Here is a 22,274-nt window from a genome sequence, read left to right as displayed (position 1 = left end):
ACAAGCACCGAGAGCATGGAATTCCAGAATTGATGCATATTTCAAGGCGAATGGATTCTCTCAATGTCCATACGAGCATGCACTCTATTTGAAGCAAGAAAAATGTGATATTCTACTCGCCTGTTTATATGTTGATGATCTTGTTTTTACAGGAAATAATTCGGCGATGATTGATACTTTTAAGGCATCGATGGTGAAAGAATTTGAGATGACCGATAATGGTCTCATGAATTATTTCCTTGGTATCGAAGTGAAGCAAAGTGCCGATGGGATTTTTATTTCTCAAAAAGGATATGCAGAAAATATCCTTGAAAAATTCAACATGAAGAACTGTATGCCGGTCAATACACCAATGGAGTGCGGAACCAAGCTTTCGAAGTTTGATGATGGTGCCGATGTTGATTCGACATATTATGGAAGCTTGATTGGGAGTTTGAGATACTTGATATGCACGAGACCGAATATTATGTATAGTGTTGGAATTGTGAGTCGATATATGGAGAAGCCGAAATCATCTCATCTTAAAGCTGCAAAGAGAATACTTCGGTATATCAAAGGTACTATTTCTTATGGCTTATACTATTATTATTCTGAATCTTTCAAACTTAGAGCTTATTCGGATAGTGATTATGGTGGAGATATCGACGATCGAAAAAGCACCACCGGATTTATATTTTTCTTGTGCGACACTGCTTTCACGTGGTCATCAAAGAAGCAATCAAGTGTTACTCTGTCGACATGTGAAGCTGAATATGTAGCTGTATCTTCATGTGTTTGTCATGCAATATGGTTGAGAAGACTACTCAAAGATATTCTTATGGAGCAGAAGAAAGCAACGGAGATTTTTGTTGATAATGTTTCTGCTATTGCTTTGGCGAAAAATCCAGTTTTTCATTAACGAAGTAAACATATCGATGTTCGATACCACTTCATCCGAGAACAGGTTAAAGAGAATGAAGTTGAAGTATTGCATGTGAAAATCGGAGATCAAGTAGCAGATATTTTTACTAAACCTCTCAAGATCGATGCTTTTCGAAAGTTCAAGAGCCTGCTTGGAATGATCGATGGAAGAGAATTTGGTTTAGGGGGGAGTGTTAGAAATTAAACCAAATTTGTTGATACTTGTTTTTTTGTGAGTCTATTCGTATTTTCATATTTTGATTTTTCGTGTTTTTAGGTGCTAATTATAGTTTGAGCCCGAAAGAGGAAAGTTTCCTAAGTCAATTAGATTTCCTATTTTGAATAGGTTTCCTAATTGAATGGTTTCCTAATCGGAGTAGGTTTCCTAATTAGAATAGATTTCCTAGAAAGAGGTTTCCTATTTCGAATCAAACTATGGCCTATATATAGTCTATTTCTCTTGTAATTGAGACATGCAATAGAAAGACGCGAATTGCGATTGTTTCACCTTCAAAAATTTCTTCCATCAAATCAATATTGTTGCCGCGCCTCTGACGCTCAACAGAGGTCCCTACCCGGCTCGACGACGGCGAATAAAGAGCGAACTCAAGATGAATCGGACTAGGTCTGGTCACCTTGCAACATCTCCGAGCCAGTATCCTCGGGAAAGACCTAAGTTAAATGAACAAGCGGAACTTACCAGGAGGCGGGAGTCGGTGTGAGGAGTTGGTGTCCTGAAATCACTGGTCGGAGGTTGGAGGGTTGTGATGGTGATGGCCCAGTTCTCTTCTTTTTCTTCTTCTTTTTCTTTTTCCAATTTTCGAATTTTTGTAGACATTTTCTAAATTTTTTTTCTATTTCACCCCATTGTCCATTTGTACACTATCTTGGCCCATTTTGCATTTTAAATATTGATTTACCAGACTCGCAAAATCTGGTATCGACATTAATACGAAAAATTTACATCACAAATCAAATTAAGAGGACAGCAAAGGAGAATGAGACTCAGAAAATCCCCAAGAATACATCCCAAAACTTGATTTATCACAGATATGTATGAACCACTGATAGCATTTCACATTTTATTTTTGTTAAAAAAAGTTGAATCTGAGAATTAAAACTATAAAGTAGGATAACTAGTTTACTAAAAATTAAATGGATCGGATATTTCTTGTATAGAGGAAGACAAATAATAAAATCAAACACTTACCTCTGGTCAAGGGAGGAGGAAGAGGCGGAGGTTGAGATGGCGGAGGCGCCGGAGCCGGCGCCGGAGCCACCATGGCTGAGGCACTATAAAACGGGTACACCTCGAACCTGACGCTGCAGCTCATGGTGTACCGCCTCCCACCTTGCCTCTCCTGAGGGAGGGTGGAGATCATCGTCCGAAGGCACCGGTTGCAGTCCGACGCCGTCAAGTCCGGAGTGCACTGCGCGAGGGTGTACAGCTTCTGCAAGTTCGTGAAATTTGCCTCCTTGACCGCGAATTTCTTCCCCGACCCGCCGTTGGAAGCCCTTGTGGCAACGTCATCCACGGTCCGTCCCAGGAGTTGCTTGAACCGGGTCGGATCAGTGATGTTTGCAACGTTTTGCATCAAGAGATTAGGCACCTGTTCCATGGCCGAGAAGAAGGACTTGTTGGCGTACCTCAACATGCACTCGTCGTACCAGATCACAGAGGCTCCCTGGTTCCGGCATATTCGGAGGATATCCTGTTTTCCAGTGGCCACGCAGTTGCTGCACGTGGAGGTGTCGACATCGCCGCGGCAGAGAAATAGCCCATAGGCCCGGTCGGGAGGGTTCTGGCCAGCGGTGGCGTTGGCAAAGCCGTTGGTGCTGATGGTGGCGGCGGAGGAGAGGGAAGAGAGGAGGGTGTTGAGGTTGGACTCGTAGGTGGAGTTGGGAGTGAAGAGAAAGACGTGTGGGCAAGAATGATTAAGATAAGTGGGGGCAGCTTCAGTACTGAAATTCTGGACGAAGACGAAGAAGAAGAACGAGCAGAAGGAGAGGGAGAGGGGGATGGTGAAGCCAGAATTCATGATTTGCTAGGTTGAAGAATTGATTGGGCTTGCGGCACGAGAACGGGCAGAAGATTGTGGGAAGTAGAAGAGCATGCGGAGAATCAATTTTGATGAACATCAATTCTTAGGATACGTAATTGCAACATGAACAGTACCAGGTCCAGAAAACTGTCATTTTCATGTGTTTGGATTAGGCGCAACGAAATAGAGAGTAAAGACAAGAAAGATAAATCAAGACACGAGATTTATCCTGATTCACCCTTAAACTAGGATTACATCTAGCAAAAGGATTTCATCATAATTAATACCTCACACATTTCTGTTATAACTTTCAATTACAAGTGAAAGAAATATTATCTATTAAATAGTTATTCAAGGGTTCAAGCCCAAATTATCAATAAAATACGGACCCAAATTATAAAAACTCTCTGGCGTCGCAAGGTAGCCCTGAGGTGACCCCCTGGACTCTCGCCCGCTCACCCCGTGCTTTCCTATCAATGGGGAGTATAAACAAACCCCAACATCAACCTCTTAAATTAATACAAGGGCGCCATTGCAAATCGAAATTCGAGGATCCGAGTTTTGAACATTATAAATTTAAAATATTATTCCTCACGACATATTTAGGAGTTCTAGAACATATAAATTGATATCTAAAATCATGAAAGGCTATTATATGAAAAACCTCAAACTGGTATACATGTGATGAATTTACCCCCGAACTAATTTTTCGACCACCAAAAACCCCAAACTGGTACACATGTGATAAATTTACCATAAACTAATTTTTTAACTACCAAAAATTCCAAACGGGTACACTTGTGACAATCTTACCCTCCGTAAAATTGGATTAATACCACGAAAAATCATATATATTGGTAAACCCGTAACAAACGAAATGGTAAAACCCCAAACTGATATATCCAACTCAGAAATTGACGGTAAAATTTAACAAAAAATAATGAAGAGTAAATTTGTTACAGGTGTATAAATTTGAGATTTTTGGTAATCAAAAAATTAATTTTAAATAAATTTATTATAAATATATTAATTCGGCGTTTTTTTTAAGTATTAATCCATTATATTAGATAGTTTTTCGCTAGGTCAAAGGGCCGTTTATGACAAGCCAAGACAAACCGGTGTGAGATTTTCCACAAAGTACAAGAACATTAAAGTATGACCCCCCAAAAAAGGCATTAAAGTCCATTCCATGATGTCAAAGCGACAGGAGCTGGGGTTAGTAAGGTGGACAGTGGAATGAATGGACGGTGAGGATGGAAGACAGCATTTGCCCTCGTACGAAGCCGTTGACCAAAGTCAATTCCGTGAGTAGCGCTCTAATTTGACAATTGATTCGCATAATTTGATGCGACCGCGAAAGGAAGAATCCAACCCCTCCCGAAACGTTTCGTGTGAGTTACGCCTATTTATCTAGAAGGCCACTAGACTTAATTTTGTTCTCAATTAGGCATGTTTAATATTATAGCTTCCTTCTGACAAAAAAAAAATTGTAGTTTCCAACACTAAATTGTATTATTTCTTCAAAACACATTAGATTTGAATTCACATACATTATCCAGAGACACTATCACCTCTTCATTGGGCGGGTCCATTTATTTGTGCTTCCATTGCCATTCTAGAAATTTAGCGAAAAAATTATTACGTAAACATAATATACATACTGTTTAATTCGCAAGGATTGAGCTCACAAAAAAGCTAACAGATCTGACGATCCATATATATATATATATAGTCTTATGAATAATTTTGCTCACATAAGCGTTGACATTGATGCTCACTTGACTCGCGTCATGGATTGAATTGGACGCAATTCTAGTAACGTTGCCGTGGGTTCCCGAAAGCTGAATGATGGTGAGTGAGTTTGGACTGTTTTGTCCTCAACTCAAGCGGAGACTTGGAAAGTTAAGTCAAGGAGGAGGATGTAGACGTAACTGAAAGTGAGAGAGAGAGATGGAAGACATTCATGCTACTTTCAAACATAATAGTCAATTTACATCAGTTTTCATCAGCGTAAATAAGGATGCTCAAAGAAAATGAATTCTCTACATTGAGTTCCATGTCATCAGAAATTATTACTTTAAATTATGGGATAAGTACATTGAAAATCTTAAAACTTATCACGAAAATGCAATCAAGTCCTAAAATTTCAAAAAATGCAACGAAGTCCTAAAACTTGTCACGAAAGTGCAATCGAGTGATAAAACTTTCAAAAAGTACAATCAAGTCCTTAAACTTATCACCAAAATGCAATTGAATTTTAAAACTTTCAAAAAGTACAACCAAAGGAAGGACTTCATTGGACCAATTTGACAAATTTTATGACTTGATTGTAATTTTTGAAAGTTTTAGGACTCAATTATATTTTTGTGACAAGTTTTACGACTTAATTGCACTTTTTAAAAGTTTTAGGACTAAACTGCATTTCCGTGACAAGTTTTAGGACTTCCAATACACTTACCCCTTTATAGGATTTTTGCAAAATATCCCACGCTAGATTCGCAGTCTCCACACTCGATATTTTTTCAAATATCGTTTCCTCCACGGCTTGAAAGATCGCATACAATGCTTTCTGGTCTTTCTTAAGGGACTCCAACCAAGAATCTTTCTCCTCCTTTCTTAAGGCCTCAAATGCTTCAGCATTGGCCACTTCAGTGTAGGCTTTTCCACCAGATTCCATAAATCTTGCGACTTGAAGAGAACCTTCATCTAGATGGATCAGTTGATGAAATTCCTTCCGTTCAACTTTGGAAGTTGCAATTAAACGGAATTGGTGAATGCTATTTCTAGCTTTTATACCAAATGTTGTAAACAAAAAGAATAATGACAATTTTGGAAATCTGGAACAAGGCAAAAATAAAGACTGGAGGGAGAACCTATTGAAGTGCGAATGCTGTTTTGTTCAATGTAACTACAAATCTAAAGTTCACAACCTTTTGTAGTGGTTGGACGTGCACATAACTTGGCAAACATTAAATGAAAAAGAAAACCGTAAATGCACACAAACTGCTGCGGAAACAAGCAATCGAATAATAAAATAGATAGAACAAGAAAATAAATCAAATACCAAATCTATGTGGTAAGGTTATAGTGATATACGTCTACGAAGAGAGCAAAAATGAATTCCACTATAGATTAAGCGATACAACGTAGATTACAATTACACTCAAATCACTCAAACACTCTTAGTGTTTCCTAGCCCCCAGTTACACCCAACAACTCACGTACTGTTCAGCCCACAATTTCTCATGAAATAATCTCTCAATCTCATGAAGGAATTACACAAATCTTACCTCAAGATTTCAATTGGCTTCAATACCAAAAGCTCTCGGGGTATAATTCACAAAAAAGCTCTTTAATACTCTTCATAAAGAACATTCGCTTCTTATATATAAGCAAGAATTAGATCCAAAATAGAAAACCTTTTTTTAGGAAACCTTCTCCAACTAAGAAACCATTCAACTATGAAACCTATTCAAGATAGGAAACATACTTGAATTTGGAAACTTTCTTTTTTGGGCTCAAAATTGAGACATAATTTTAACAATCTCCACCTTAACTCGACGTTTAAGCCAAATAACAATCGCTTTATCGAAACTTCACTACTACTCTCCCACAACCCCCAATAGGCTCAATAGCTACAGACATCTTTCAAATCCAAGCCTTACTTGAATTTCGCCTTAACCGTGGACCTCAGCAAAACACCAATTGGACTTGCACCTTTAACCACTCCAAAAAGATTTTCCGACACAACCTACTCTACCACAGATAATACAAAAACATAATTACATCCATGTCTGATTGGAGATAGAACACGTACCTTGTCAAATTTTGTAGTTATAGCAACTGTTGGCTCTATAGGATCCATCTCGCTATAAGCACCATCTGTGTCAATTAATCCGCTAGTATCTGCTACCTCAGAAGTTTATGGTTGCAACTCCACCTCATGCTGAACACCATCCAAATCCGTATGAACACTGCCAATAACACTCATACCCAGAAGTACTAAAAACTCATCAAATGTCACTTCTCTGCTGACAATAGGTGAATTAATTCCGAGCACCACAATCGATAGACCCACTCACCTTTTGCATAATCTAGGAACATGTACTTTCTTGTCTTTCAATTAAGCTCACCATCACTCGCTTGAATACAACATGGGCAATCAAATATTCTAAGAACATAATAATCAGCAACATTACCTGTTCACACTTCTTCGGGAGTTTGACATCCAATCACAGTGATGGGGATCTATTTACCAAGTAGCTCGCCGTACTAAGCACATCCGTCAGGAATGTCCTAACCATACTAGCATTAGAGAGCATTTTATGGGCCGTCTCTAGTAATGTTTTGCTCATCAACTCTGCAACATATTGTAGTTTATTAGCACTAGTGCAATGTCTCACTATGCATTCCTTCATATGGAATTCGTTTAATAGCTTCGAGCAAAACGCCATACTACTATCAGTCCGCACATGCTTGATTATTTTACAAGTCTCATTTTCGATCAAAGCTTTTAATTACCTGATCCTAACAACAGTATCAAACTTGTGCCTTAGCACAAACACCTAGGTCTTTCTCGAGTAGTCATATACAATTGTTAGCATAAATCTGACACTCTTTTTTAAAGAAAACCGCAACAACCTGTGAACATCTAAGTGAATTAACTCTGCAACATCCGTCTTTTCTCTGATAATTGCACTAAACTGCACTTTCCGTCACTAATCTAAGTCACCGCACCTGCAGACATTCAATTCGACAGCATCATAACCACACAACAGATTTCTTTCACTTAAAACCTTCAGGCTTCTCTCACTAATATGCCTTAAACGCATATGCCACAATTCAAGCTCTCAAGCATATGCCTCCGACATGTCCGCAGCGAATTCGTCACTGTCTCAACTTGAAGCTCATATAGGTCATTGTGCTTGATTTCTGTTATTATCACCAAGGCACCTTGAATAATTTCCAGAACTCCACATTCTGAAAAATACGGATACCTAACTAAATCCAAGGCACTCAAGGAAATTAAGCTCTTCTTCAATTTTGGAACATACCTCACTCCAGTCAATGTCCTTATGATACCATCATGCATTCTGATTCTAACATTACCAACACCCACAACATCACACTAAGCGTTGTTCCCCAACTATACTTTACTATTATCCGTGCACTGATAAGTAGTAAATCAGTTCCTGATTGGTGTAGAATGAAAAGAATAACCAGAATCCATAATCCATTCATCAAACAATGAATAATAAGTGATAGACAAGATGTGATATGCATTATCCAAATTACCATTAGCTATAGCTGCAACATCATCCGCAGACTTAACTCTAATTCCTTTACCATTGTCATTTTTCAGCTTAAAGCAATTCCTTCTAATATGCTTCCTTTCACCACAGCTCAAACAGACAATACCACTAGTCATAAACTGATTTCATCCATTCAAGTTTATACTAGTCCTTTTAACACTTGTACTAACTTTTTCTTTATTTTCACCTACTAAAGTAGCATATACAGGTTCATCAAATTCTTTTCTACGAATGTCCTCACTGAAAATCAAATCTTGAACCCCATCAAACGTCAAACTTATTGATCCAAAGGAATTACTAACCACAGTAACAGTAGTATTCCAACTATCAAGTAATGTGGATAATAGAATTAAAGTACGTATCTCATCTTCAAAGTCAATCTCAATTTAACTCAATTGACTAATGATCACATTGAATTCATTAATATGATCAACAATCGACGCACCTTCGCATATCTTTAAGTTAAACAGATGTCATATCAAATAAACTTTATTGATCGTAGATGGCTTCTCGTATATATCCGATAGGGCTTTCATCAATCCCGCATTGGTTATCTCTTTCACAATATTAAACGCGACGTTACGAGCCAACATCAGTCGAATAATACCCAAAGGTCATCTATCCTGCAATTCTAAGTCAACTTGCTTCATCATCTCTAGCTTCTCCCCATATAGGGGCAAGTACAGTTTTATTTTATTCAGATAATCCTCAATTTGCATTTTCCAGAAACCAAAGTCCTTCCCATCAAATCTGTTGATTTTCACTTTTCCTTTAGTTTGTCACCATCAATTCGCTTCAACTTAGCCAAACCTAACTCTTATACCAATTGTTGCATAAACAGGCGATCGAACAATAAAATAAACAGAACAAGAAAATAAATCAGACACTAGATTTACGTTGTTTGATCATAGTGACTTACGTCCATGGGGAGAGCAGTAACGAATTTCACTATAAATCAAGCAATACAATGGAGATTACAACCACACTCGAGTCACTCAAACACTCTTAGTGTTTCCTAGCCTCCAATTACACCCAATAACTCACGCAGTGTTTAACCCACAATTCCTCATGAAATAATCTCTCAATCTCATGAAGGAATTATACAAATCTTACCACAAGATTTAATTAGCTTCAATACTAAAAGCTCTCAAGGTATATTTGACTTCACAAAGAACGTCCCCTTCTTATATATAAGCAAGAATTAAATCCTAGGAAACCTTCTCTAACTAGGAAACCATTCAACTACGAAACCTACTTGTATTAGGAAACTTTTCTTTTTGGGTTCAAAATCGAGACATAATTTTAACACAAACAAAGTCAAATAAAAGACACACAATAAATGTACTAATGTCCCTTCGGTACCTAATCTTATTCAATTATCAACCAACATGTCTAGGCAGCCTTTTTGCTAATTATGAATCCTAAGGTTCTATTCCTAACCAGGCTAAAGAGAAATAACGATCAATGTATCGAAAGTATGCAATCAAATAATAATCGAAATGGAAATGCGCAAACAATGACCTATCATTTGTCTCTAACAACAATCAAAACCTATCGTAAAGCCCTAAAGGCTCGTTCAATTTTGAGTAAAGAAATTTTTTTGATCAAAGATTTTTGCATATTTTAAAAGAAAACTACTCAAAATCTAGTTTCTAAGATTTTTCCTAATTTTTTTAAAAATATGATTTTCTTCATATATTTTATTAAAATTAAAAATTTTAGAATTTTTTAAATTTTCAATAATTATAATATTATAATATGCGGATCCATGTCAGATCTCCTCATCCGACCCGGGCTCGCCAGCCCTGGTTCACAGCTGGATTGGGCTCAGCGATTGAGCCCAGTTTGGCAATACCCAAAACCAAAACAAATGAAGGAAAAGACAAACAACTGAGTCCTGCCCGATGAAAATACAAGCCCTAGCCTATACTAAACCAACCCTAGGAACTAAGACTATCCTATTCGGGCCCAGCCCAAGAACCAAATCCTAAAAGGTCCAACCAAACCCCTATATGCCTGACCCAACTCTGATCCGACGCTCCTCCTGCACGCCCCTGCTCCTCTGACGGGACGGAGACACTCGAAACGAGCGGAGCCGCTCATCTCGGCCCGGCCACGCGCCGACTCACGGCCCAAAAAAAACGAGGTAAACGCCACACGGGGGCCAAGACTTGGCTGCAAACAGAGTAAAACGACAGCGAATCTAACACGGACATTTGGACAAACAAGTGGTGTGCATCGCTGGCTGGGGAATTTCCGGCTCAGTCGAGACTCAAACCCGCACCGGGATTCTCGATATACAACCAACGGAGCAGACACGGCCACACACCGGATAGACGGGGTCGAAAATCGCATAAGCCAAACGCGGGGACCCTACCCGACTTAGGCGATGACGCTCGGGAGGCGAGCTCGAAGTGGTCGAGCTATAGTCAGCCGTCTCGGTATCGCCAAGCCAGGATCCTCGGGACAATGGTGGATCAAACCCAAAAAAAATCAATTCACCGAAAATCGAGCGCTGAGGAAGAGGGGAGCCGCAGGCTCGGTGGTGCCGATTAGGGGATGCCGATTTGCGTAGGGGACGGCCGAGCGACGCTTAGCCAAGGAAATAGAGCAGAAAGAAAGGAATCCCGTTCCGTTTTCTTTTTCTTTTTTGGTATTTTTCTAATAATTCTATTACCAGTTGCTAGTCTACCCAGCTATCTATTTTTGCTATTTCTATTTGGACGATTTACCTGGCCGGCAAAATCAGGTGTCGACAGGGACTTAAAATGTGTCATAAACACACAAGCCCAACACATACACTTTGGATGTTTCGAATGAGCTATGCTCACGCCCTATTGGTTAGGCCATCAAAGCTCGAGTGGGGAAAGAGAAAAAGATGAACGGGAACCATTGACAAGGTCAATTGCGTGAGTTGCATTCTCTTGTTGAATGGAGACTTGACCAACAAAAGTCGAGATATACGTGACTCATGTATCTCAGTGACAAGTGATGATGCTAAAGAGGTTCTACGTGAGACTCATATAATCCAATTGTATTACTTGAAATAGGTTCCCGTGAACTGAGTTCGTGGAATTATATATTACATTATGTGTCAACCCTTCATAGGATATTAAAACATTAATACGTGTTCTTCTAATTTAGACTTGTCCGATCATGATCATCCACCTAATATCTTGCACTCTCCCTCCCTCTCCCATCATTCCGTCTTGCTACTCAACACTACAATCATTTGAGCACTTGCTGTCCATACCGTCTTGCTACTCAACACTACAATCATTTGAGCACTTGCTGTCCATAGAGGAGCTCGTCTGACTAGCTCCACTCCTCGTAGGCCATGGCTAACATCTCGGATTGAGAGAGACATACGAGAGGATGACGGTGAAAGAGCTAATCAGTCATGGAATTTGGCTGAAGTGGGTCCGGCATCGGTGGACTTGTGGTCGTGTATATATATAGAGAGAGATGCTTATTATGGTGGACACATGAGGAAATATATGTATGTAAGCATCCGCGCAAAGTTGCTAGCCTTTCCATCATAAGCAACCACCTACCATTATAATCGAGTAACTAGGCAGTCATGCAAAGGAATGTATCCGGAGGTGAGGTTTATGACTTCAATTTCTAATAAATGTGACAGAAATAAAGCGGTGCGGATTATGTATAAACGGATATATCTCCTCATATATCATGAAAAGTACCGTAAAAAAAGATAATTGATGAAACTCCAGTCGTTTCAATTAATTATTTCTTCAGACAAGGAAGAACTTATATTCCTTGATCCAATAAGGCCACACACATATATATGTTAATGTAAACAGCCTACCATGCCTAGTGGATCAAAACAACATTGGCCTCAAAGAGAAGACACTTTGTACCTTTAGATGTAAGCGACAAAGGTGTTTGCTCATTGTTCAGTAACGATCTCAGTGGAATGCCAAGGCTTTTATGATCAAGGTCTCTGTGAGACTATCGTGTAGAATGATTTCCACTCACATCACTGTTCACCGGGGGTAAAGTTCGGTGACCGACATCTCATTGGTCGACAATGGCATAGACCTGCTAGTGGATTGATCCGATTCATGCTCTTTCATTGGTCCCTCTGTCCTACTCCGGAGGAAGAAGGCCGGTTGTTGGGGCAGTGCAAGAGAAACAGAGTAGCTGCTCAACATAAGGACTATGTTTGCCATCGTGGGTCTATCCATTGGATCTTCCTGAACACATAGTAAACCAATGTGGAGGCATCTAAGAACTTCATTCCTTGAATACGAGTCTCCAATGACTGGATCCAACACTTCCAACGGCGTACCATCTCTCCAATTTTTCCAGGCCTAAAAAACAGTTCATTCGAAGAAAAATTTTCAGTACGTCGAATTTGCTTTGTTTAACAATTTTCTTGTTAGTTATAGTCAATTTGTGCAACTTACATAGCTAGCAAGATCTTCTCCCCCGTCTCCTTGGTAGAAGAAACTATTCTTCTTACCACTAATGAGCTCTAGCAGTAAAACACCGAAACTATAGACATCGGACTTCACAGAGAACTGCCCATGCATTGCATACTCAGGTGACATGTAACCACTGTAAACCGTAATATATCAGCAATAAGCATACATAAGCATAAAAAGTACAGAACAAAGCATAACAATACTTACAAAGTCCCCACAATTTTATTGGTGTTTGCCTGTGTTTGATCGACTCCAAAAATCCTTGCCATGCCGAAATCTGAAATCTTCGGGTTCAGTTCACTGTCCAACAAGATATTGCTTGCTTTTAGATCACGATGAATGATCCGAAGTCGAGAGTCCTCATGTAAATAGAGCATTCCCCGAGCAATCCCACATACTATTTTATAACGTCTTGACCAATCCAATTGCTTGCTCTTTTCAGGATCTGCATGTATGCACAATCGAAATGCAGGTATATTCAGTGGATAAATCCTCTTGAATAGATTTTATGCAAGGAACTAACTTGAGGTTCTAGAAGCTAGTGAAACATTCAACATACCTTGAGGCTACTCACATATTCACCTCAACATGGAAACAATAGCTTTGTAATATTTTGAAACACGACGTACCAAATAAAAAGTAGTCGAGACTTTTGTTCGGCACAAACTCATAGACAAGCAGTTTTTCTTCACCCTCCAAGCAGAACCCAAGCAGTCGCACAAGGTTTCGATGTTGAAGCTTCGCTACTAGTATGACTTCGTTCTTAAATTCTTCAGCACCCTGTCCCGAGCCTTGAGATAGTCTCTTCACGGCTATTTGTTGTCCATTAGGAAGGCTACCCTGGAAGGTCAGCATTTTGATGTCTAATACACATGAATAGCTCTTGATGACAACATTTCAAAATTACCAAATCAAAGATTTTCAAATCTTTTCACACTAAAGATCTTTCAAGTATATTTAAGCCATTCCCAATCTAGTTTCTGACAAACCATACCTGGAAAACTTCCCCAAATCCGCCCTCACCCAACTTGTTTTGGTGAGAGAAATTGTCAGTGGCGGCCTGTATGGTGGCTAAATGATACTGCAAGGACTCGGCATTTGTAATGTCATCTACACCTACACGACAAAACATCAAGAGATGGTCATTTCACCAAAAGCGTTGAACAATACATCATGCATATACGGTTTCATCATCCTATCGAACTATATGGCATAGGTACATATTTCATACCGCTTTGACCTTCTTGGACGGCTTCGTACGTCCTGGTTGCTTTCCTCTGCTTGAAACAACAAGCGAGGAAGAGAAGCACCACGCCCACGCCAACAGGAACGGCGACGGCAATGATTATCACAGTAGTTTTATTGCTTTTGCCTACATATGTGCAACCAAATCTTAATAGCATCAGTATGTGTTTATGTCTATGAGATTTTGGTAACTGGAACTGCTACCATAGGCCAGAGGAAACGGAAACAACGGAGAAAGACAGAGTGCGCTTAAAGAGCAAATGTCCAGAAGAAATTAAGCAGTAATCCATAATCTGCCCGTCTCACAAAATCCATTATTTTCCTAATTCCAATGTCAGTGCACCAATTGTTTATAGGGGGTTAACCAATTGATTAAAAGCCACCTCTAACCAGTTGTTATGTAAATAATCTAATCTCATAAGTGGATGTAGAACCCACCATGTTCAACTGGTATGAGTGATTGAGATAATCGCTCCACCTAGGAAAAACTTTTCACCTAAAATGTACCTGATCTTGACTTTGTAGCATGAAAGACTTAAAAGAAGCATTAATTTCGTAATGGTTATAATACTTCTATTATTCTTCGACCCAGCCTCCAGTTTTTTTGACAAAATGTTGCAGCATAAACACCGGAGTCACCACTCCAAGTAAAAGCCCAGGAACAACAAACGCACTAAGACCAGAAAGTTTTCATGTGATCCTCGAATATCATCTCATGTCTTCAATCAACCAATTACGTTAACTCGAAAAGTCATTATGCTAGAAATAAAGAGAAGAAGTTAAAGACAACACGAAAAGAAGTAAGACCATTTTTTGGAGCATTTTTACGCGAGCAGCCGCCTTACCTTGAGGATTGTAACCACCCACTCTCTGAAATCGATGATTCAGAAAGCCGCTTGTGTAAATATATTATAATTAATCAACATTTAATCCAAAAGCCTAGTAGTAGAGACATTTCTTGTATAGAGGTTAGCTAAATCTCAGTAAACATTTTTGGCCTACCGGACTACATCCGCGGCTTCTATAAAAGGAGAGCTAGGACGGAGGAAGACGAGCAATACAAACACATGTTTACCTTTAGGCGGAGGTGACGGAGAGGGAGGCGGAGGTGACGGAGCGGGAGGCGGAGAAGCTGGTGCCTGCAGAACGGTGGCGTTATAAAAGGGGTAGAACTCATACCTGACGTTGCAGCTCGGAGTGAGCAACCTCCCGCCTTGCTTCCCCTGAGGCAGATTAGCGATCCCAAATTGGAGGCATGTGCCACAGTCTGACGCCGTCAAGTCCGGCGTGCACTGCGCGAATGCGTACAGCCTCTGCAAGCTCGTGAAGTTCGCCTCCGCCACCGCGACCTTCCTCTCTGACCCGCCAGCTGAAGCCCTTGTGGCGGCGTCGTTCAGGGTTTGTCCCAGGAGATCCATGAACCGGGTTGTGTCGGTGACGTTGCCGGTGTTGTACAAAATGCGAGCCGGCGATTGCTCCATGGCCGAGGAGATGGACTGGTTCGAGTACCGCAACATGCACTCGTCATACCAGATCACGGAGACTCGCTGGTTGGGGCATCTTTGGAGAATTTCCTGTTTTCCGGTGGCCACGCAGTCGCTGCACGTTGCAGTGTTGACGTCGCCGCGGCATAGGAAGAGCCCGTAGGCCCGGTCGGGAGGGTTTTGGCCGGCGGTGGCGTTGGCGAAGCCGGTGGTGCTGTTGGTGGCGGCAGAGGAGAGGGAAGAGAGGAGGGTGTCGAGGTTGGACTGGTAGGTGGAATTGGGAGTGAAGAGGGTGGTGTTTGGGCAAACATGAACTAGATAATTGGGTGCAGCTTCAGTTCGGAAAATTTTGATAAAGAAGAAGAAGAAGAAAGAGAGAGAGAGGGAGATGGTGAACCAAGAATTCATTGTTAGCTAGTTTGATGAATTGATCGGACTTGCGGCACGAGAAGGGGCACGGAATTATAGGAAGAAGAAGGGCATGGTCTGCTCTCCAAGATACTCTTGTTGCGAGAACTCCACAGAGCACCAATTTTGAAGAACATATATTCTTAGGATAAATCTGGACCGTCAGGTTTGACAAATAATTGCAGCATGAACAGTGCCACGTGCACAAGAAACTTTAATGGTAAAAATATGGGGTTAGGCTGTTATGCTCTTAAATTATGAACTGTTGGGTTGCCAATATTTTATCTTAATTATTGATCTTCAAATGATGGTGGGGATTCAATGGCTACAAATGCAAGCAAGGTCCTGGTCAAGCGGAATTATAGCATTTAAGCTAATCACTTGGACACTGTCCTGTACCATAGTGCATTGCTAATAACACCGTAGAAAAGTATCGCAAGAAACAGACTCGTTCTCTTAATGGCTTGTGATAAGAAATTGCGGTTTTTTACGTAGGATTTGCTATTCTCACTATTTCTTAATATGTGACTGATATAATTAATTATAAAAAGTATCATGTAATCTACACAACAACTTGAGTGATCTGTAATCTGAGCAATTTTATGATAATGTATTCTTAAAGAGAAAATGTAATTGAGATTAGGTTCGATGGCAGAACTGAAAGCTTGGAAGGTGAAAACATCATTTTGTTTTCAAAAAATTCAATCCGAAGCACACCGTTGCAAATTGAAATTCGAGGATCACGTTTTGAACATTTAAAGTTTGAAATATCATTACTAATGACATATTCAAGAGTTCTGGAACAAATGAAAATCGGTATCTTAAATCATGGAAAGGTATTATAGAGTTTTGAAAGGTCAAAAGGGATTTTTGGCAAGTCAAGACAAAACCGGTGTGAGATTTTCCAAAGAACATTAAAGTCCATTCAACGATGTTTAAAGCGACAGGAGTTGGGGGTTAGTTGGGCCATCAATTTGCAGGGGGAACAGAGGAATGAGATGGACGGTGAGGATGGAAGAAAGTACTTGCCCTCGTGCGAGGTCGTCGACCGAAGTCAATTGCGTGAGTTGCGTTCTTGTTTGGCTCCAATGTGGCGACTGGAAGAGGAAAAGTCAAAGTATGTATGCCAGTGATGTCGTTGTAGAGTAAGAGATAAGGATGAAAGTGATCTTGGTGGCGCTGATAGCTTTGAGTTTTGCCGTGAAAGCTCCGGTAATAATAGTAATACTTTCGAAATATTAATATTGATCACCACAATTCGATCGGACCATCGATTGGCGTAAGGAAGGATCGAACCCCTTCGAAACGCTCCGCTCAAGTCACGCCTATTTATTTGGGAGATACAATGCAATCGATTTCTTTTTCTAGATCACTGCGTAACACAATAACCTAATTCGCTCGAGATATTACCTTCTTTTATCCATCATATATTGACCTAAAATTGATAGCGTGCTCAATTAGACACATTTGATGTTGCAGTTTCCAACACTAAATGGCATAATTTCTTCAAGGGTTGTTATCACGAAAAACTCCAAACTGATACATCTGTGACAAATTTATTTCAAACTAATTCTTCGACTACCAAAAATCTCAAACTAGTATATCTGTGACAATTTTACCCTTCGTTAGTTTTCGTTAAATTTTTTAGTCAAATTTTTGAGTTGGATAACGTGTGATAGTTGACGGGTACACCAGTTTGGGGTTTTACCCTCTGTTTGTCACAGGTATACCGGTTTGTGAATTTTTGTAGTATTAATCCAATTTAACATAGAGTAAATTTATAAAAAAAATGTACAAGTTTTGGGTTTTTTATTGTCAAAAAATTAGTTTGAAATAAATTTGTCACAGGTATACCAGTTTGAGGTTTTTCATGATATTGATCCTTTCTTCAAAAGGTGCCTCTTACAAGCTAGATTCAAATCCACACATATTATCCAGAGACGCCATCACCTCTTTGGTGGGCGAGTCCATTTATTCCCACCTTTGGTGCCATTCTAGAAGTCTAGCAAAGAAATTATCGCATAAACATAATCTATATACTAGGTTGAATCTGCAAGGGGTGAGGTGAGCTCACGAGAGCACCATCGGATCCGACGGTCCGGATTCATTTTAATGTACAATACTAAATTGACTTAATAATCTTGTTCGCTTGAGCGTCGACAGCAATGGTCATGCGACTCGCATCGTGGATTGAATTCGACGCGATTCTAGCAACGTTGCCGTGGGTTCTCGGGAAGCTGAATGATGTCGAGTGAGTTTGGACTGTTTCGTCCTAAACCTCAGGCGGAGACCTGGAAAGATAAGTCAATGATAAGGATGTAGACGTAACTGGATGTTAGAGAGAGAGACATGGAGACATTTCATGCTACTTTCAAACAGCATAGTCAATTTACATTAAGTTTTCCATCAACCTAAACAAGGATGCTCGACGAAAATGAATTCTCAGTTCCATGTCATCAGAAATTTCTACATTAAATCATTTAGGATTGATTTGCAAACGACGACTTCAATCCACTTAAATATTTTGTTGAGTTGTTGGGTATTTGACTATTTAACTACCAATTTTGTTAGTAATTTGGTATTTTCGTCCCTCTCCTTCATACACAAGTTTTTCATTTGATAATATATCTAATCAACATTTGGCATAATCAAAGTGCAATATGTAGATAGTTGTTTTGGGTCTAATCAAAATTCGGAACCCTTCTTTTCCATGACATGATAGATAAATAGATACATAAGCTCCATTATTATCTAGTGACCTCGGTTATTTGTCGATAAATCCATAAATGATTAGTTATTTATGAGGAGATCAGTGAGTTTTGTATTGAAAAATCTTAACATTATTGGATTTAATCTCTGTAGTTAGAATGAAAGGAAAATATTTGTTAAATGTAGAAACTTATATAGATAGCTATATAAAAGACATCTCTAATACACTAATTATTAAATGAAATCTACCTAAAGTTTTATAAGATAATGACAAATAATTACTAAAAACTTAAATTGAGAACCTAATTTTCCAGGAGGATGATGGTCCACACTAGACTTTTGCATGTGCGTCTATGTATTTCTGGGGAAGATAAGGTCAAAAGATGGACCGACCGGACAAGCAACAATAATCAAAGTTGATCTTTCAATGTGAATGGTGTTTATAAAGCCGTCTGGTCAAATTAAGGTTTTCTAGAAAAAGGTCGTGAGAAATTTTCTGGTTATATATTGTAGGCCGGTTGGTAAAACTGGACAGTTTATCATACACATGATGAATTATTTGCTGAATTCATTATTTAACTTAGGTACAGAGATAGGATGGCCCAAAAAGCCATAAGGCCCATGACCATGTCATCGAGGAATCCAAGCACAAGACTTTGGCTTGCCACTCCCCCGGTGGCGACCATGGCGGCTCGAGCTTTGGCGATTTCGACGAGCGACGAGATGCGACACATAAGCTTATGCCACCAAGATACTAGGGTTAGTTCCAGAGATGAGAAAGATCGAAAGCTGGCGGAATGGACCTCGCTGGACGTCGGTGGTAGGCTGCAAAGGCGGCAACCATCAGGAGGTGATAGGTACTAAAAAAACAAGCGAACCCAATGCAAAAATAATGTCCAAACTGAGTGTACTAGTTTTGACATAGTGTAAACAGATTAACACAAGCATAAACTCGGAAACATGTCTAAGGTGCACATCACAAAAAAGTGCAACGGAGAAGATCTCTCCAAAGTCTGTTAGCTCTTTTTCTGCGAAAAGAGGATTGCATCTCACATTGAACAAAACAAATTAAGAATCTTGAGCGGCCAAAAGTACACATGTTTTGAACCCTAAAAAGAAGGGGATTCAAGTACCGGGACGGTTTTGAACCACAAAAAAGAAGAAGAAGAAGAGGGGCGGTTTTGATTTCAAAATATCAGTAGAGGGATCAATGATGACATTTCATCGGTAAAGAAATAACAAAAACAGGAGAACAAATTGTCGAAAAAGGCCCAATAGAAATCCCGAAAATGTATCCAATCAAAGCTTAATGGGACTTACGACGAGTCCGACAGAATTAAACATACTCTTCGACACGTGCTATTAGAAATGTTAGGAATACTGAAAGTTGCTTGCTAAATTGGCTTGTTAAGTGATGTGGTACATTTTGTAAATGGTTATCTAAATTAATTTGCTCGTTTAAGCAACCATAGATTTGCACATTATTGAATTTAATAGATGAGTCTTAGTATATTTCTAGCACACTCTCCTACCATGGAGGATCGCATCTACTCACCTTGTCCTTAAAATGAGTCACATTCATGAACTTTTAGGTGCTCACAAACTTTTTCTCATTATGCCGTCGTCAACTATTACACTGAATGGAAAGTAACTCTACTTCAACAACCCCAGCTTCTCATCAACGTCAAAAAGGGAAGAAAAACACTACCCGAGCAATACAAAGAACGCAAAGTTCACGAGAAAACATAACTCTATGGCTCCTTTAGATCTCACAGTTGAAGAAGGAGGAGGAGCAGTTACAACCGCTGCAGGTGGCGGAGCAAGTGCCAGTGCCGGTGCCGGTGCCGGTGCTTCGTGGAAGACAGTCTCATTATAGAACTTGTAAAGTTCAAACCTAACATTGCAGCTTGGGGCCAAGACTCTCCCTCCTTCCTTATCGCTTGGCAGATTATCGATGGCCGCTTGCAAGCACGACTTGCAATCCGCCGCCGTCAAGTCCGGCGTACACTGTGCGAGCGTGTACAGCCGATTCGAGCTCGTGATGTCAGCATCCTTGACAGCAAACCTCTTCCCGGACCCATCGCTCGCCGCCCTCTCTGCTAATTCATCAGTCGTGTCCTTCAGCAACTGGGTGAAACTGCTAGGGTTTGAAATGTTGACCGTGTTCATCAATATGAAGGATGGTGATTCTTGCTTGACGGAGAAAATGGATTGGTTCGAGTAACGCAGCATGCACTCATCATACCAAATGATGGAGTCTTTCTCTTTAGGGCATTTGCGGAGTATTTCCTTGCTCGCGTTGGCCACACAATCGCCACAAGTGGCGGTGGTAATGTCGCCACGGCAGAGGAATAGCCCGTAGCTGCTGTCAAGTGGGTTTTTTCCGGTGGTGGTATTGGCGAAGCCGTCAGCATCTGTGGCGGCAACGGAGGAGAGGGAAGAGAGGAGGGTGTTGAGATTTGTTTGGTAGGTAGACTTGGGAGTGAAGAGGGTGGTGTTTGGGCAGGAATGCCATAAATAAGTTGCTGCAGCTTCGGTAATGTGAGTGCAAATGCTGAGAAAATTGAAGAAGAAGAAGATGAGAGAGAGGTGAATGGTGAAGCAAGATTTCATGTTTTGATGATTGGATGGCTAAGAAGAGACATACAGAAGACATTTATATAGGGTAGTGTCAAATTAGAACTTTGGTTATGTATGGACCGCAAGTCTACCCGCAAATCAAGTAAATGTACGTGTGGATGGTGGAGGGTGAGCCCCTATTGCAAGAATTTGATTATACAAGCCATTTAGGTTGCTTGTACCATAAGTCAGTCAAGTCAACGGAGTTGGAGTTTTCCCTTCTTTTGTTCCGCAAGCGAAGACTCATAGAGAAAATTGAAGTCAAGGACACGTTGGGTCTCATTTAACGTGTGTAGGGTGATGAGCTCGGTCCGCCTCATAGGCCTAACACCATCTTAAAAAAGAAAAACTAAAGTCAAAAAGGAAAGAAAAAGAGTGCTGAATGTTCACAGTAGGGGTGTGCAACCGGACCAGGTTTACCCAAGAACTAGACTGGACCACCAGAAAAATAGGTCCGGGAACTAATTTCTATTTGGATTGGTCCGAGAACCGATTCCATTTTTTGGGAATCGGTTGGAACTTGTCCGATTCCCGGTTCCAAGTGAAGACCCACCCAGACCAGTTTTGGAGCCGGTTTTTAGCTTGTGTTATAAAAAAAAAACGTAGATCATACTATTACTATATTTTGGATTGATGCTTTTGGTGGATAGTAATTTTTATTATTCATCGTAGGGATTGTTGCTTTTGACGAATAGTGATTTTTATTATTCATCTTTTACTTTGAATCGTTTTATCGTTACTCATATTATTTTGTTGGAAAAAATGAAACCAGAAAAAGGAACAAAAGAAAAACAGGTTCTTCGGCAGTCCTTAAAACCGAACCAGAAAAAGAGGGCAGGTTCCAAAATAGTTTCTAGGGCAAATAGGGTCAGTTCTAGGTTCCAAAACTAGGAACTGATTATAACATGGTATGTTCCAGGTATGGAACCTATCCATCCTGTAACCGATCACCCCTAGTTCACAGTAGTATAGAGGCGAGAGCAGTGGTGTTTTTCTACGAAAAAAGAAAGAAAGAGGGAGGGAGCGCGCGCAGCTTCAAAGAGGAGCAGATATGGTGAAACTTTGTTGGAATTGGTTGTAATTTTAGTATGTTCATCTGTTTTGTTCGTT

The 22,274-nt window shown here is 40.1% G+C and overlaps 3 protein-coding genes across 3 annotated transcripts; all 3 read right to left on the bottom strand.

Moving 5' to 3' along the window:
* Positions 1–1,531: 1,531 nt before the first annotated feature.
* Positions 1,532–3,100, bottom strand: LOC115691590 (putative cysteine-rich receptor-like protein kinase 9). Its single transcript, XM_030618277.2, has 2 exons — positions 2,111–3,100; positions 1,532–1,572 (listed from the first exon to the last, which is right to left on the bottom strand). Exons 1-2 carry the CDS (start codon positions 2,937–2,939, stop codon positions 1,532–1,534), a joined length of 870 nt encoding a protein of 289 aa, XP_030474137.2. The 5' UTR covers positions 2,940–3,100.
* An 8,870-nt stretch (positions 3,101–11,970) lies between these two features.
* On the bottom strand, positions 11,971–15,939 carry LOC115691583 (cysteine-rich receptor-like protein kinase 10). The gene is made up of 7 exons (XM_030618269.2): positions 15,020–15,939; positions 13,931–14,071; positions 13,694–13,815; positions 13,329–13,539; positions 12,907–13,144; positions 12,682–12,832; positions 11,971–12,585 (listed from the first exon to the last, which is right to left on the bottom strand). The coding sequence occupies exons 1-7, from the start codon at positions 15,834–15,836 to the stop codon at positions 12,259–12,261; spliced, it is 2,007 nt and encodes a 668-aa protein (XP_030474129.1). The 5' UTR covers positions 15,837–15,939; the 3' UTR covers positions 11,971–12,258.
* Positions 15,940–20,002: 4,063 nt separating this feature from the next.
* On the bottom strand, positions 20,003–21,233 carry LOC115691589 (putative cysteine-rich receptor-like protein kinase 9). The gene has a single exon (XM_030618276.2). It carries the CDS (start codon positions 21,156–21,158, stop codon positions 20,250–20,252), a length of 909 nt encoding a protein of 302 aa, XP_030474136.1. The 5' UTR covers positions 21,159–21,233; the 3' UTR covers positions 20,003–20,249.
* Positions 21,234–22,274: the final 1,041 nt, after the last annotated feature.

This window comes from Syzygium oleosum, unplaced genomic scaffold, assembly GCF_021117445.2.
Source record: "Syzygium oleosum isolate NSW1041296 unplaced genomic scaffold, Sole_v2.1 Sole_v2.11, whole genome shotgun sequence".
In the NCBI taxonomy this organism is placed as follows: Eukaryota; Viridiplantae; Streptophyta; class Magnoliopsida; order Myrtales; family Myrtaceae; genus Syzygium; species Syzygium oleosum.
Note: the sequence above shows the minus strand (reverse complement) of the source record. Positions and strands in the feature narration are given on the sequence as shown.

Excerpts from the sequence above, each read along its gene's own strand:
- LOC115691590 (XM_030618277.2), bottom strand. The coding sequence starts at position 2,939 with ATGAATTCTGGCTTCACCATCCCCCTCTCCCTCTCCTTCTGCTCGTTC. Across the intron at positions 1,573-2,110 it reads TCCTCCTCCCTTGACCAGAG|GTCTTTCCCGAGGATACTGG; the intron begins GTAAGTGTTTGA and ends CATTTAACTTAG.
- LOC115691583 (XM_030618269.2), bottom strand. The coding sequence starts at position 15,836 with ATGAATTCTTGGTTCACCATCTCCCTCTCTCTCTCTTTCTTCTTCTTC. Across the intron at positions 14,072-15,019 it reads TCCGTCACCTCCGCCTAAAG|GCAAAAGCAATAAAACTACT; the intron begins GTAAACATGTGT and ends GCACATATGTAG. Across the intron at positions 12,586-12,681 it reads GAGAAGATCTTGCTAGCTAT|GCCTGGAAAAATTGGAGAGA; the intron begins GTAAGTTGCACA and ends ACTGTTTTTTAG.
- LOC115691589 (XM_030618276.2), bottom strand. The coding sequence starts at position 21,158 with ATGAAATCTTGCTTCACCATTCACCTCTCTCTCATCTTCTTCTTCTTC.